General features: G+C 36.7%; 1 protein-coding gene across 1 annotated transcript; it reads left to right on the forward strand.

The window, feature by feature from the left end:
• Positions 1–1,647: 1,647 nt before the first annotated feature.
• On the forward strand, positions 1,648–5,830 carry LOC126366474 (uncharacterized). Its single transcript, XM_050009583.1, has 5 exons — positions 1,648–1,816; positions 2,404–2,939; positions 3,194–3,415; positions 5,209–5,281; positions 5,808–5,830. The coding sequence occupies exons 1-5, from the start codon at positions 1,681–1,683 to the stop codon at positions 5,828–5,830; spliced, it is 990 nt and encodes a 329-aa protein (XP_049865540.1). The 5' UTR covers positions 1,648–1,680.
• Positions 5,831–15,962: the final 10,132 nt, after the last annotated feature.

Here is a 15,962-nt window from a genome sequence, read left to right on the forward strand (position 1 = left end):
AGAGTCGATTAATTCTTTCAAATATTTTTCCTCTCCGGCGACGCCCGGAGTCGAGGTTTGCGCCCAACTGGGGACCCTCAGGCCTGTTATCTTAAACGTTGTATCGGGTAAGAGCCTCCATTTGTCTGGCCAAGTAGTTAATGCCATCTGCGACAAATCCACGTCACGTCAAAAAAAAGCAATCATATCTAAGTAAGTCTGTCTTTCTTGCACTTATACGATAAAGCGGGTAATAATATAGGTCTATGCTGAACAGTTAAATACAAGTTGTTAGTGAGATTATATCGAATATTTAGGGAGAGGATTCGGACCATGATTCTGAGTTGATATCAAGTGGAATTTACGTCATGAATTTTTGAGACATAATTCCAATTAATAACTCAAAATCATAGTCTGAATCATTCCTCAAAGTTTCGTTACGATGTCACTAACATCCTGTATTTAACTGTCCAGAAAAGATTCCCTATTTAGACAAAGTCATAAATAATCATAAACTGCCTATATACGTCCCACTGCTGGGCACAGGCCTCCCCTCAATCAACCGGAGGCGTATGCCTTTTGACAAAGTATCAAAATATAAAGCGAAAGAGTGGAAATGAAATTTTAAAAATAAAGCTCCCTGCAAGCGAGCCACAATCGGGACCACTACTAATTGCTCAGATCAGGCGACAAATCTAAAGAGTTCTCGCAATCCGGCGAGCCAGTACGAGATAGAGTAATTAAGTCGACAGCCACTCGCTGGCAATTCGATTACACTCCGGACGCATGTTAGAAAGTAATTCGAGTGGACTTTCAACGTAACAATGTTAGGGGCGGTTTTTTGAAATTCGAATTTGGAACGACGTCTCGTCTAATGGCGTTTTAAACGATTTAACCCAGTCTGTGTGGCCTGTATAGGCTGTATGAGTAGTAGCACCATGAATATGTCATTTTGTCATTTGGTGCAAGTTTTAAACGATGAATGCATTCTAAATTCCCGTATTTTTAGTACTATACTTCGAACAGCTTGCGACATGGGGCAATTTAAGTTTAGGTACCGAATCCTTCCATCATGTGTGGATTGTAAGATCAATGTCCGACCTTATCAAAACTGGTTGTAGGGTTATTATTGAGCCGCTAAAGGTCCCTCACATGGCTTATGTGATGACTTTACTTAACTTATGATCTTATTTTTGGATAATCACGTCTAACTAAATTAGGGATAGTTTCACAAAGTGATATTTTATTAGACATCTCCACCGCGATCCAAACCCGGGACCTTCGGATCGAGAGCCCCAGAGTCCCAAAATTATGGAACTGAAAATAATTTAAAAAACACAAAAAAATCATGAATCTGGCGACGAAATATTCTACTTGACTTGAACTCAGAATCATGGTCCGAATCATCCTCCTCAGTATTCGTTACGGTGTCACTAGCTATGTAGTAAAGATAAATTGTTTAATAAACGCAAAAGTTTATTATTACTTCAGGTACCACCGAAGACAACTACAAATTTACATGCAGCAGCTCATGAGATGGTGCCATTCTTATCACACTTTTAAAGCCTAAATGAAACATTCATCTTCTGTCTTGCTCACACACCCGCCCGGGCGCACGCGCCATATCACTGGTTCGTCATTACGTGATTTTGTGTTGTTCGAGTCACACTGTTATTATTTGTTTTCTTCAAGAAAGTGATTATGGGTAAACGAAAACGTTCAAGATCGAGATCTAGAAGCGAAATACAAAGAAAAGTGAAAAAATTGGAACGGAAACTGGAAAAATATAAAAAACATGCTTCAAGATCATCATCGTCGGAAACTGTTGATAATCCAGGTAACAATTTATTCGTATGACTATGTTACCATTCGTAATACAGATAAGTTGAACGACACTACTTGAGTTTAAAATAATTTAACAATCAATATTCGAGGCATTTCGTATTTATTGATATTTCTTAAACAATTATTTGTTTATAACTTACCCTCATTTCTAAAATAAAATATGCGGTTTATGTGTTTCGTATTTACACACAATATCTCATTATGTAAAAGATACATATATATATATACATATATATATTAAATATTATGGGGTACTTAAAGGACCAAGTCTGTGAAGGTTCTTTTTCTCCACGTTTATCGTGTTGAGACTTGATATGTTATTATCTTTTACCTCCACGTTTAATTGTGTCGAGATGTTTTTACCTCCACGTTTATCGTGTCGAGATGTTTCTACCTCCACGTTTATCGTGTTGAGATGTTCTTACCTCCACGTTTATCGTGTCGAGATGATTTTACCTCCACGTTTATCGTGTCGAGATGTTTTTTACCTCCACGTCTATCGTGTCGAGAGATATATATCCACGTTCATCGTGCAGAGTGTAAGTTTGCTTTAAGTAAGTACTTTACGTACTCTTGCAGAAAGACAATGGACAACGGATGAATTCGAAAACACAGATAATTTCACAAATCCAGACGACATCATCACCTTAGAAGATGAGGAACCTTTACCTGGCCCATCAGGACTGCCAACCCCGCCAGCGGCCACTGCATCACATACATCCAACAATGAAGAACTCATTAACGAAGGTCAGTCGGTGGACGAACCCTCTGCTTTGGATCCTGAAATCCTTCAAATATTAGGCGATGATCCTAACAATCTAAAGGAGTATGGCGAACTTCTTCATAAAGACTTAGCATCAAGGTGGTCGCATATAGTAATGAACGGATTAGACAAAGAAATTAAGCAGGAACTTTTAAAAAAGTACCTTACACCTGAAAATTGTAAAAACCTAAAAGCACCTAAACTTAATTTGGAAGTTAAAGCTGCACTGAATGACTTCAGCATAAAGAAGGATTCCTATAATCAGACGAAGCAAAATCAGCTGTCGAGCGCACTTGCCGCTATAGGATCAGCCTTAAATATGATACTTACATCAAAAGATTCGTCAAACCAAGTATTCCAACAACTAATACAACCTCTTAGTGACGCTGCTCGCTTAATCTGTGATTGTCATTACAAAGAATCCGTTTCTAGAAGATTCGATATTACAAAGACATTAAATAAAGAAACCAAAGATATGGTAAAAAACAGCAAAATTGATGAATACCTGTTTGGATCAGATTTAGTCGATCAATTAAAGTCTCACAAAGCTATTGCCAAGTCTGGGTTGGAGATGAAAGCAGCAAACACTGTGCGTGTGGCCTTTAGACAAACTCCGACAATCCAAACTCATCGGGGAGCTTTAAACGCGAGGGGGACGACGCGGGTACCTGTCGGCGGGACGCGTCGAAATCCCACACCTCGGAGGCCGGCGCAGGCACCAGTGCGAGAACAACAATACTCGCAGCACACATCCAACCCCGCTACGGCGACGCGGAATTACAACTCGCGTGCACGAACGACGACGCGGAGGCGATAGTAAATGATCAGGTACCTATAGCAGGAAGATTACAATACTTTATCGATGAATGGACCAATATAACAGATGACCCCGTGATTTTGTCATGGGTTAGAGGTTATATAATACCGTTTAAAAGTGACCCATTCCAGGGGCCTACTCATAGCGTAAATCTACAATCCAATATATTGACTCACTGTATAAATAAACTTAAAAAATCTAACTTTATATCCCCATGTGACCCTTGTGAAGAACAAATACTTTCGCCAATATTTACAGTACCGAAACCTAATAATAAACATAGATTTATCCTTAACCTAAAACATTTAAACAAATTCATTCAGTTAGACCATTTCAAAATGGAGGATTATAGAACTGTACTAAAATTAATAGAAAAAGATTATTATATGGCAAATTTAGATTTGAAGGATGCTTATTTTCTCATTCCTATCGATAAGGAAAGTAGGAAAAAACTACGTTTTGAATGGGAAAATTGCTTATATGAATTCAATGTTTTACCCTTTGGCCTCTGTACAGCCCCATTTGTGTTCACCAAACTTCTGAAACCTATTCTTCAGTACTTACGTGGTTCTGGTTTTCTGTCGGTTGCATATCTTGACGATATCTTGTGCATTGGCGAATCATATGAAGAATGCCTATCGAATGTTATTGCCACAAAAAATCTCTTACAATCATTAGGCTTTGTAATTAATACAACCAAAAGCAACTTAGTACCTAGTAATACTTGCCAATATTTGGGTTTTGTGTTTAACACAATAGATATGACAATATCATTACCAAATGAAAAGAGACAGCGTATTCTAGACCGAATCAATGCGTGCTTAAAAGTTAAAAAATGTACTATACGCTATTTTGCTGAATTTATTGGACTTTTGACTTCCGCATGTCCCGCAGTTCGATATGGGTGGCTTTATACGAAGCTATTTGAACGGGAAAAGTTTTTGGCATTAGATAACACAGATAATTATAACAAAAACATGTTACTACCTTCCAGTATCCACAATGACCTTTATTGGTGGCAAAGAAACATTATGTCGTCTTGTTCACCAATTAGTACTAACAAGTTTCACATTGAAATTTACAGTGACGCATCTGAAACAGGTTGGGGAGTATCATGCGCAAATAAAAGTTCTCATGGTAATTGGACACTATCTGATATGTCATGTCATATTAATGTATTAGAGTTGAGAGCTGCTTTTTACGGCTTACGAATATTTGCATCTAATTTAAGTGACTGTGATATTTTACTTAGAATTGACAACACTACTGCCATATGTTACATTAACCGAATGGGCGGTGTACAACACCCACACTTGAATCAACTGGCACGTGAGATTTGGCAGTGGTGTGAAGTAAGAAATATTTATATATTCGCATCCTATATTAAATCCGCAGATAATATAGTGGCCGATAGGGAATCAAGAAAATTAAAAATTGATACGGAATGGGAATTGTCTAATGATATTTTCCTCAAAATTATTAAGACGTTTGGTTTGCCTGAATTTGATTTGTTCGCAAGCTCACAAAATTTTAAATGTCATAGATTTGCTTCATGGAAACTTGATCCGCTTTCTGAGGTTGTAGACGCATTTACTTTTGATTGGAAAAGCATATACTTTTATGCCTTTCCGCCATTTAGCATTATAACAAAAGCGTTACAAAAAATCAAAGCCGATAAAGCAGAGGGCATATTAATAGTGCCTAATTGGCCATCACAGCCGTGGTATCCACTTTGGTCGAGTTTGGTAGTGTCACAGAAACTATACTTTGGACCTGATAAATATTTACTGTATTCACCTTTCAGACAGTGCCACCCGTTGCATGCAGACCTTATCCTGGTGGCAGCGAAATTATCAGGACGGCGCTAGTCAACTCCGGTATGCCCTCAGCTTCCCTAAATATTTTTATGGCCTCATTCGCTCCGAATACTCTTAAACAATATGATTCGTGTTTGAGATCGTGGTGGACATTTTGTAATAATCATAATTATAACATTTACAATGCCAGTGTGGTACAAGTAATTGAATTTCTAACATCAAAATTTGAAGAAGGGTCTAGGTATAGTACATTAAATACATTAAGATCAACTCTCGCTATTATATTGGATAAACAAATTATGAGTGACAGTTATATTAGCAGATTTCTTAAGGGTGTTTATAAATTAAGGCCATGTGCACCCAAATACGATGTAGCGTGGGATACCAATATTGTACTTAATTATCTGTCTCAATTTTTTCCACATCATGACTTATCTTTGATAGATTTAACTCTTAAAACAATCACTTTATTGTCAATTGCATCTGCACAAAGAATGCAAACTTTAAGTCTTATTAAACTACAAAATATTTCAATTCAAAATGATGAAATCATGATTAGGGTTCCAGATTTTGTAAAAACCTCCAGACCTGGAGCCTGTCAACCATTAATCCGTTTGCCTTTTGTCCATGAAAATCCTTCAGTTTGTCCCGCTCTGGCTATTCAAAATTATATAGAAAAAACTACAGTTTTGAGAAATAATACATCTGAAGATAATTTATTCATTAGTATCCGTAGGCCACATAAAAAAGTTGGTTCACAAACCTTGGCCCACTGGGTTAAAAATGTGTTAAAAAAGAGCGGTATAGATATTTCAGTATTTGGAGCGCATAGTACTCGCCATGCCTCCACTTCAGCCGCATACAGTTCAGGAGTTAATTTAGAAACCGTTCGACAGGCTGCAGGATGGAGCAACACATCAAATATTTTTCTTAAATATTACAATAAACATGTGATAAAAAATACAAATAATTCATTTGCTGATGCAATATTTCGTGGATCATAGAATCAAATACATTTATTGTATTAATTTGTTAAGGAATTAAGAAGTAATAAGTGTACCTTGATTTAAAAAGCAGTGATTGTAAGCTTGATATACTTAAATAAAAAATATGTTATATTCTAAGAACATTATTATCATGTTCACTCTAAACATCTGCATGTAAATTTGTAGTTGTCTTCGGTGGTACCTGAAGTAATAATTAAGAATCAAACGAACTTACCTTGTGAAGTTTGATTCCAATTATACGAAGGTTCCACCGAAGACAACTACAAACCCACCCATTCCCTAATACCCGAAAAAACTCTAAAACAATGACGAACCAGTGATATGGCGCGTGCGCCCGGGCGGGTGTGTGAGCAAGACAGAAGATGAATGTTTCATTTAGGCTTTAAAAGTGTGATAAGAATGGCACCATCTCATGAGCTGCTGCATGTAAATTTGTAGTTGTCTTCGGTGGAACCTTCGTATAATTGGAATCAAACTTCACAAGGTAAGTTCGTTTGATTCTTAATTATCAGTGCAATAGAACTACTAGGCCCTCATGTTCCCTCTTAACATGTGCGTGCCATATCAACCCACATACTGAACTACATTATCATACTAAGCAGAAAATATCCTCCACATTGTAGCATTGTTACAAAATAAACCTATTTGGGTGACTACGAAAATACACGCGTTAAGTCGGTATGCGCCCACGCATGGCCAACCCTACCATCAAATATCCACCGTACTTTTAAATCGCATAAAGTTTAGAATTCAATGTTAGGCGTGTAAGAGATTAAGTTACTAGATACAAAGAGATCGCAGAGGTAATCCGTATAAATGTGGTAAGTATACGGATTATAAGGGCACATAAATAAGTTGCGGTTTATTCACAATGGTCGGTTAACTAGTATTGATTTGCGATTTGATATTAATGTCGCATGGTATTTTTATACCTCTAGGAACTGGTTATAGATATCATGCATGTCTTTTTGTCGTAAATATGCAGCAATATTTTCTTAGTCATAATCTCCCTAGCATTATCCCATTCAAAAAAATTCAAAAATTCAAAAATATTTATTTTTCAAAATTGGCTTACAAAGTTAGCGCTTTTTGAACGTCAAACATATTTAAATTACATATTATGTAACTAGCTGTAAAACTACTACCACATCGGAATCTGTAACGCTGAGGGAAAGACGTGGCCAGAAAACCTCCCAGCACAGGGCCCTAGTCCTACTGTTTCATGTTTTCCTTTCTTTTCTTTTAATCCGGTTTGTATTACATAATTTATAGACTTAAATACAATGGTATTCCAATTACAGTCGGTGGAAGGAAAGTGAAACATAAAGAGTTTATGTGACTTTATCACAGACATTTTTCACAGGGTCCGCTTACCTAACCTGAATTTGACAGGTCCGGTTTTTTACAGAAGCGACTGCCTGTCTGACCTTCCAACCCTCTAAGGAAAACCAGCCTAATACAGGTTAGGTCACATACTTACGAAAAAGCATTTCTCGGGAATGTGGGTTTCCTCATGATGTTTTTCTACACCAATATCAATATTTCTTAATAGCGTTTATTACTTCTAGGCAAAACCTGCACTAGAACAAAAATATTTTCTTATCTTTGTAAACTAGTTTTAAAGATCAACCAACAGTCTAGCGAGAGTAGCATAAATAATTATTTTACACGACTGCGGCGAAGCAAAATTCAAAAATATCTTTATTCAGTAGGTAACATAGTTACACTTTGAATCGTCAATTTTTACATAACGAACGTCTCATCCGCCTAAAACTACTGCAGCTTCTCACAACCTGTATAGCCGGGGAAAAGAAGCTGCAAGAAAAACCTCGCCACAGGGCCCTAGACGTTCTTTAAAAAAAGGAGAGTTATGTGTTTGACGGCTACGTATGAATGACAATTCGTCCTAAGATTTTGCTTATCACAGCATACGACCACGGCTGTCTCCTAAACATCTCTAATCAGAAAAAAATCAAGTGAAATATATCTACTTTCTTGTTCTTTCGTAGTTGGAGTTTAGTTTAAAAACGTATAAAACTTAAATATTGCAAAAAAAAGGTACTGAATTAGTAAAAAAAATGTAAACACAAAAAAAATATATTTGCAGTTTTCACAAGACACAGTTAGCTCCACCAATTATACACGGCGATACGACTCACCACGATGGATGTATCTCTGACTACCCCAATTGAGATATAGTCGTGAGCCAGCCACTGTTACCATCATCAGTCAAGATGTTGTGGCCAATGACGATTATGAAGTATGTATGTAAAAATAAAATTAAACAAAGGATTAATAATAAAAAAACATAAGCTATAATCAAGGTCGTTTGTTTATACATATTTTAATAATCATTATTGTGTTAGTAAATATATAAATGAACTCATTCTAAATCATTGTCGCCTAAACTGGCAACACATTGTTCTTTCACATTAAAATTAATTAACTCCCCTCCACCTTGTGCAAATTATAATAGGTATTGTTTTTGATGCAAACTTTGTTCGCAAAAGTTTACGAGCTCGCGCCATATTGTCCCTTAAATTATGTCCAACTTACAGAATCAACTTCCGACTTATAATTCATACGTCCGCCATATTTATTCCGAGCGAAATAATAATCTACACCTGTGACGTCACATCCGGCGACGGGCTTTTCCATTTCCGGTCTGAGTATTCCACACTTCCGGCGGAGAACGCGCGGGACCCTCAATTTGTGCTATTCTTACCTTTTTTAAGAAGTAAATTGAATTTTTTTTAGGAATTTATTTTACGAAGAATAATTTGTTTATCTTTATACTTTACATCCCAAATCCAGTTACTAATAGCATCAAGAAAATTTAGAAATACTTGTTATTATAACTTAAAAAATCCTACGAACATAGAATTATTCGCAGTTTCCATTCTTCCTTAGTTATAGTTTTCCAACAGAACCCTAAAAACAAAATAAAGTCGCGTATAAAAAAAAAACAAAACTAACGCCCCGGCTAGTGGGAAATAAACGAAAAATATAATATAAACATTTTCAGGGTATGCATTTGCATTTTAATAGAGATCCGCGGGTTGTAACAAGTTTAACTAATAGCCGTGAAATGAGGGGGCAGGGCGCGCGTAGATACAAGGTAGTAACTTTGTTAGGATATAATGGCCAAGACTGTGTCGGTGTAAATGGGTTCCGTATCTAATTTTATTATTGGTTTTTTGAAAAAATATATTTTAAGGATATTAAAAGATCTAACATACATGAACACACGCCTTTTTCCCACCGGGGTAAGCAGAGACTATGGAATTCCATTTCCTTTGATCCTGATACAACTCTCTTGCTTCCTCCACATTCATTAATAGTTTCATACACGCACGCCAGTTCAGAATAGACACTGAACCTTTTCTAAGGACATCTCCAATTTGGTCAATGTACGTCCTTCTAGGTCTTCCTCAGTCAGCCTTACCGCAAACCTTGGCTTTATATACTGCTTTCATAATCCTATTATCCTTCATCCGCTCTACGTGTCCAAACCAACTTAACATTCCATTCTCAATCTTAGTCACCATATCGTCTTTTACACCACACCTCTCTCTTATCACACTGTTTCTCACTCTATCACTCAATTTAACACTGTAGGAAGAATAAAAAGATTTTATGACCATAAAAATAAAATTAATGTCAAGAATACCTACTGAATTCAATAGTCACACCTATAGCGATTGAGTACCGTCAAGAGCATTAATATGTTTACACTTTAGTACCATGTCACATTAACTTTTTTAACAAATTAAACCGCAAGTCTCATTAAATGTCAAACACGATAGTGCGACAGGGTTCTAAAGTGGGTACATGAGCAATATCATGTACTGTACGTGTAGGCATGTGGTATCATAATGTAAAAAGTGGGATGACGTGTGTGAGGATGTCCTCTGACTACCCCAATTGGGATGTAGTCGTGAGCTTGTGATATGAATGTCTTCTATCATGTGAGTTTTGAGGTGGATTATCAATCCTGGTGTCAGGGTTACTATTGAGCCGCCAAAGGCCCCTGACATGACTCATGTAACGACTACGTACATACATCAGCAAGTAGTAACCGGGACCAACGGCTTAACGTGCCTTCCGAAGCACGGATCGTCTTACTTTCGGACAATCAGGTGATCAGCCTGTAATGTCCTAACCAAACTAGGGATCACAAAGTGATTTTTGTCATATATCCTGGATTCGAACCACTGAACCACGGAGGTATGTATGTTTTCGTGTGGGTTGTAAGATCAATAACCGACCTCATCATCCCTGGTATAAGAGTTACAAGCCGCTAAACGCGCCTGATATGGCTCAAGTAACTCTCTCTACATACATACATAAACTCACGCCTATTTCCCACCGGGGTAAGCAGAGACATTCTATAGAATTCCATTTGCTTCGATCCTGACACACTTCTCTTGCTTCCTCCACATTCATCAATCGCTTCATACACGCACGCCGGTTCAGAGTGGATCGTAGTAACTCTCTCTCTCTCTGTCTTTAAGAGCTGCACTCTTTTTGGTGGAGTAATCGCCATTCCTCTCGTAACGACGTAACTACTAAGTACATATTTAATAATAAACTAGGAGCATAGAATACCGAATTAATAACGAATTAATAAATTAATTAGTCCAAAAACGCGTTTAAAAAATGCACTTTCGGTGGCCATATTGTGCTCATTTTACGCAAGTATTCATGTTTGTACGCAGCATAATATTTCAAAAATGCGAAACATAATTCACCACATGCCGTTGAAGCCGGCAGTAAGTAAATTATTGCAGACTCCATACACTTGTTACACTGTTTTTTATTAAACATCTCATTCGTTCATTTTAAATTGAAACGTTGGGGCAAAGTACACGTAGGTATTTTCGTAAAGCAAAATTATATTTTGTACTTTTCCGACATGACTTATCGTCTACGCGTACACACAAAAGCCTCCATCATCTAGTGCTTAAAGTGTCAGACTGAAGAGCTGGAGGTCCGGGTTCGATGCCTGATTGAGATAATTTCGAAATCACTTTGTGCGACTATTATTTGTTCGGCTTGGACATTGTTGGCTGAATCTACTGGAGATATAAGATGGTTCCGTGCATCGGAAGGCACATTAACCCGCTGGTCCGGGGCTTCTATCCCTAACCACCAATCCACACTGAAGCAGCATGGTAGAGTATGCTCCATACCTCCTCCAGTTGATTGCGAAATAGGCTATTTATGTATAGTTTCGTAGGTCAAAGATAAATTATGAAATTCTGATAAATAACTAAATAAAGACAGATCTAAAGGTGACAAAAAACGTTTATTTTTCATTGTTTTAAGTTTACGCGGTTATTATCATAATTAAAGCACATAATAACGGGTTCTTACCGCGTTTAAATGGGGATATGAGACTCCCGATATTTCGACACTGTTGCAAGTGCCATGATCATGATGAGTGTCATCCCGTGATCATGGCACTTGCAACAGTGTCGAAATATCGGGAGTCTCATATCCCCATTTAAACGCGGTAAGAACCCGTTATTATGTGCTTTAATTACGTTTATTTTTCTTCTATTTAATTTTTTTATGAATTTTAATAAATATAAAGAATTTTTTTTTAAAAAGTGCGACATTTGTCACGTTTCTCTATGACGTCACAGGTTGCTCTTCATACAAATTCCATAGTAAGGAGATCATCGGCTCTCCATACTTTGGCCGGCCCAAATTTGAAAGTGCCGGCCAGAGAAAAAAAATGTGTCGAACCTTTCGAGTAGATTGCTCTGAACATTTTTTACTATGACACCAAACGTGTATAACCATTAGTTTGGCTTTAATTGGATTTTAAAAGTCACGATTTTTCATACATTTTGTAAAAAAAATATTATGTTCGTTGGGAAAAAAAGGGATACAGGCGTATTACAAAGGACCGTTAGAACATTTATTAGTATGGCGCCAAACTTCTATGACCATTATTTTGACTTTTATTGGACTTTCCGTTTTGGTTAATATGTTAAAATGCCGGCAATCGAAAAAAATATGTCGAATCTGTCTAATAGTTGCTTCTCAATATTTTTTAATATGACACCAAACATCTATGACCATTATTTTGACTTTTATTGGATTTACGTTTTAGTTCAAATGTGAAAAGTGCCGACCAGCAAAAATACCATGTAGAGAGTATCGAGAAGATGCCTATTAACATTTTTTTCTATAGCACCAAACGTGTACAATCATTAGTTTGGCTTTTAGTTTATTTTAAAAATCTTGATTTCTTATTTATTTTGTTTAAAAATAAAGTGCTTTGGGCAAAAAATGCGGTACGGTGGATTACAAAGGACCTTTAGAACATTTAATAATCTGGCGCGAAACATTTTTGACCATTATTATGACTTTTATTCGTCTCTCTTTCCGTTTTGGTTCAAATGGGAAAATGTCAGCCAGCGAAACAAAATAAGTCAAATCTTTTGGTAAATTACTTGAAACGTATTTTTTACTATATTACCAAATGTAGACTTTGGCGTTTATTGGACTTTTAAAAAAATCTTTTATTATATACATTTTAACAATGACAACAAGCAGAGCTTTCCCAATGACTAGTTATTAGTCAGATAAATACTTTGTGTTATTGTTTTGTGTGTTGTTAGGTGAACTTCTATATTAATACTATCTGATTTTAGATACGACGTTGGCTGTAGTTTTTGCATTCAACTCAACGTTACGGCCTAAGTTTAGGTTGAATTATGGTATTGATTCATCTTGATCGTAGATGGTTACCACCCTCCAAAGATAAGCTTGCCATCTAGTGACGAAACTCGTATTTTGGCATGACGTCTGAAGAAGCTGTTAGGGAAGACAAGAGTCGGGCAGTTATACTTTGCATGTATGCCGATCACAATGTCCTGGTCGATATAGCACAGTACCTCACATTTCTTAAAAAAAAATAAGCTTCTAAAGCGTGTATCACCATCAGGTGAGATAGTGGACAAACGAAAACCTATTTTTGATTTATAAAAAGTGTACCATGACGACCACGATATTACGCCTTTACCTGCATTATCGCCAGATAAAACTTTTTTCGCCAAAGTGTAGGTATCTATGAAAACTCCAGATTTTGGAGAAATCTAATTGAGTTCAAAATAGTGGTCATAGACGTTTAATGTCATAGTAATAAACATTCTGACGATCCTTTAAATAACGCGCCTGACATATTTTATTTTATAACAAAATAATTCAAAAATCGAGGTTTTAAAAATCCAACAACAGCCAAACTAATGGTCATACACGTTTATTGTCATAGTGAACAATGTTTACAGGTATCTTCTCGATAGTTTTGACATGTGTTTTTGCTGACCGGCACTTTTCACATAGAAACTAAAACGTAAAGTCCAATAAAAGCCAAAATAATGGTCATAGACGTTTGGTGCCATAATAATAAATGGTCAAATGGATAAGTTTTAACGGGATATACCAATATTGTTTCTTGGCCGGCACTTCACATTTTCACCAAAATGTATGAAAAATACAAGTTTTTTTTTTTAAATTCGAATTAAACCGAAAATATTGACGCTACAGCTTTAGTGCCATAGTAATAAATGCTCAGACGGATAAGTTCTAAGGATATATACCATTTTTGTTAATTGGCCGGCACTTTACATTTTCACCAAAAATGTATGAAAAATACAGTTCTTTTAATTCGAATAAAACCGAAGATATTGACCCTACAGCTTTGGTGCCATAGTAATAAATACTCAGACGGATAAGATCTAACGGAATATAGCAAAATTATTTTTTGGCCGGCACTTTGACTTCTGGGCCGAAATCCGATGATCTCCTTTCGTGTTTTGACGTTTAGTAAAAAGTAACTGGTTTTACTAGTTGGAAACTACCCTATTGGCATTAACTAAATGCTTTGTTTACTTACATATTGTAGGGGTAGGATAAGGTGCATAGGATACACCTTCTCGTCGCCAGCTACTTTTAAGTCCCATTAAATATACTTTATTGTACCAAAATAAAAGAAAATAGTTAGAAATGCGACTTAACTAGGTACATGGCAAATGGCGGCCTTATAGCTTAAAGCGATTTCTTCCAGACAACCGTAAGGCCTAAAGCCTATTGCCATTAACCGAGCATAAATCCCGGAAACTACATGATATCAATTACTTATAGGTTGCCTGTAAGGGATTTTTTACTTAGCTATAAGGCCACCTATTGTATAGTTTATTTCTCGTTTCTTTCTGTATTTTGTATTTTCTGTGTGTGCAATAAAGTATTTGATTATGTTATATTTGGTTATAATTTATAATAGTCCATTATTTACGAAAGTAATTCCAACTATTTAAACGTACAATCTCGAAGCAAGAGGAGAATGCAACCAAAATATGCTTTTCCGAGGGTACTCGCGTTATGCACTTATCATATGCAACTGCACGCCGCAATATGCCAAGATAGTGTGGGACAGCTTTATGTGTCGACAATATGTAGAGTAGCAAATGCAGAGGAGATGCTGGCGATATTGTTGCATTTAGAATGCATTTAGAAGGAACCGAACTCAACTGTCTCCATAGTAAATTATTCAGATGCACACATATAGAAACTCGTGCGTATTTCCTACCGGGGTAAGCAGACTCTATGGAATTCTATTTGCTCTTGATCCTAACACACTTCTCTTGCTTCCTCCATATTCAACAATCGTTTCATACACGCACGCCGGTTCCGAATAGATCGAACTGAACCTTTTCTAATGACATCTCCAATTTGGTCAATGTACGTCCTTCTAGGTCTTCCTCTGCCAGCCCTACCACCAACCTTCGCTTTATATACTGCTTTCGTAATCCTATTATCCTTCTTTCGCTCTATTGTCTATATTTATCTTTATCCTTTATTCAGATACACCGGGGACATGCTTAATATTGGGCGTCTGTATAAAGATATAATAACTGTATTCAACTAATTATTAAAATAACTTGTAAACGATTCAAAAATGTCCAGTTGACCTTCAACAAGTTTATACCGTTATCCTGTTTACCTAACCTAAAGGTTCGACAGGTCCGTTTTTTATAGAAAATAAAATAAAAAAGTACTTAACAAAAAAATACTCAAATGTTAGTAGATTTGGCTATTGGTAAGTAAAATACCGGATCGTCGTGGAGATCCTTGGGGGAGGCCTATGCCCAGCAGTGGGCGTCGTACGGCTGATGATGATCGAGTAAAATACCCACACACCAAATACCAAAACCACCAAACACTCGCGTCTGACAGAGTACTGCAGGGCGGAAGGCAAGAGGGAAACCACTGCACGCTACATCGACAAGAGCGTGGCTCTTGAATTAGTGATATGATGAGACGAAAAATACAATAGTAATAGATCTAATCGTCATAATGTGAAATATTGAGACATTTAATTCCACAACAAAGTACAAAATTTCGCAAAAAAGTTAATGCCATCTTAGGTAAATCTCACCAAAAAAGCGAGGTAAAAACCACTCAAAATTCAATAGATATTTAGTCACAACTGCACAGTTTACTCTTTGCCAGGCCAAGGGGAGTGTCTTCTTATTTAGTATCGCAGTTCTGAGCTCGATTGTACCAGGGTTGCATCCACTCCTAACCACCTACTGTGGAAACTAAATAATTTTACGAGCTTTGACCGTATTCTGGGAGAATTGAATGGGTTGTTATCATTATTCGGTTTATATGTGGAATAAATATAAATCCAGTCTAGCATTCGGCACTATAAATTTTTT

This window comes from Pectinophora gossypiella, chromosome 4 (assembly GCF_024362695.1).
Source record: "Pectinophora gossypiella chromosome 4, ilPecGoss1.1, whole genome shotgun sequence".
NCBI classification, from domain to species: Eukaryota; Metazoa; Arthropoda; class Insecta; order Lepidoptera; family Gelechiidae; genus Pectinophora; species Pectinophora gossypiella.

Excerpts from the sequence above, each read along its gene's own strand:
- LOC126366474 (XM_050009583.1), top strand. The coding sequence starts at position 1,681 with ATGGGTAAACGAAAACGTTCAAGATCGAGATCTAGAAGCGAAATACAA. Across the intron at positions 2,940-3,193 it reads CAAAAGATTCGTCAAACCAA|ACAAACTCCGACAATCCAAA; the intron begins GTATTCCAACAA and ends TGTGGCCTTTAG. Across the intron at positions 5,282-5,807 it reads GACGGCGCTAGTCAACTCCG|ACCTGGAGCCTGTCAACCAT; the intron begins GTATGCCCTCAG and ends AAAAACCTCCAG.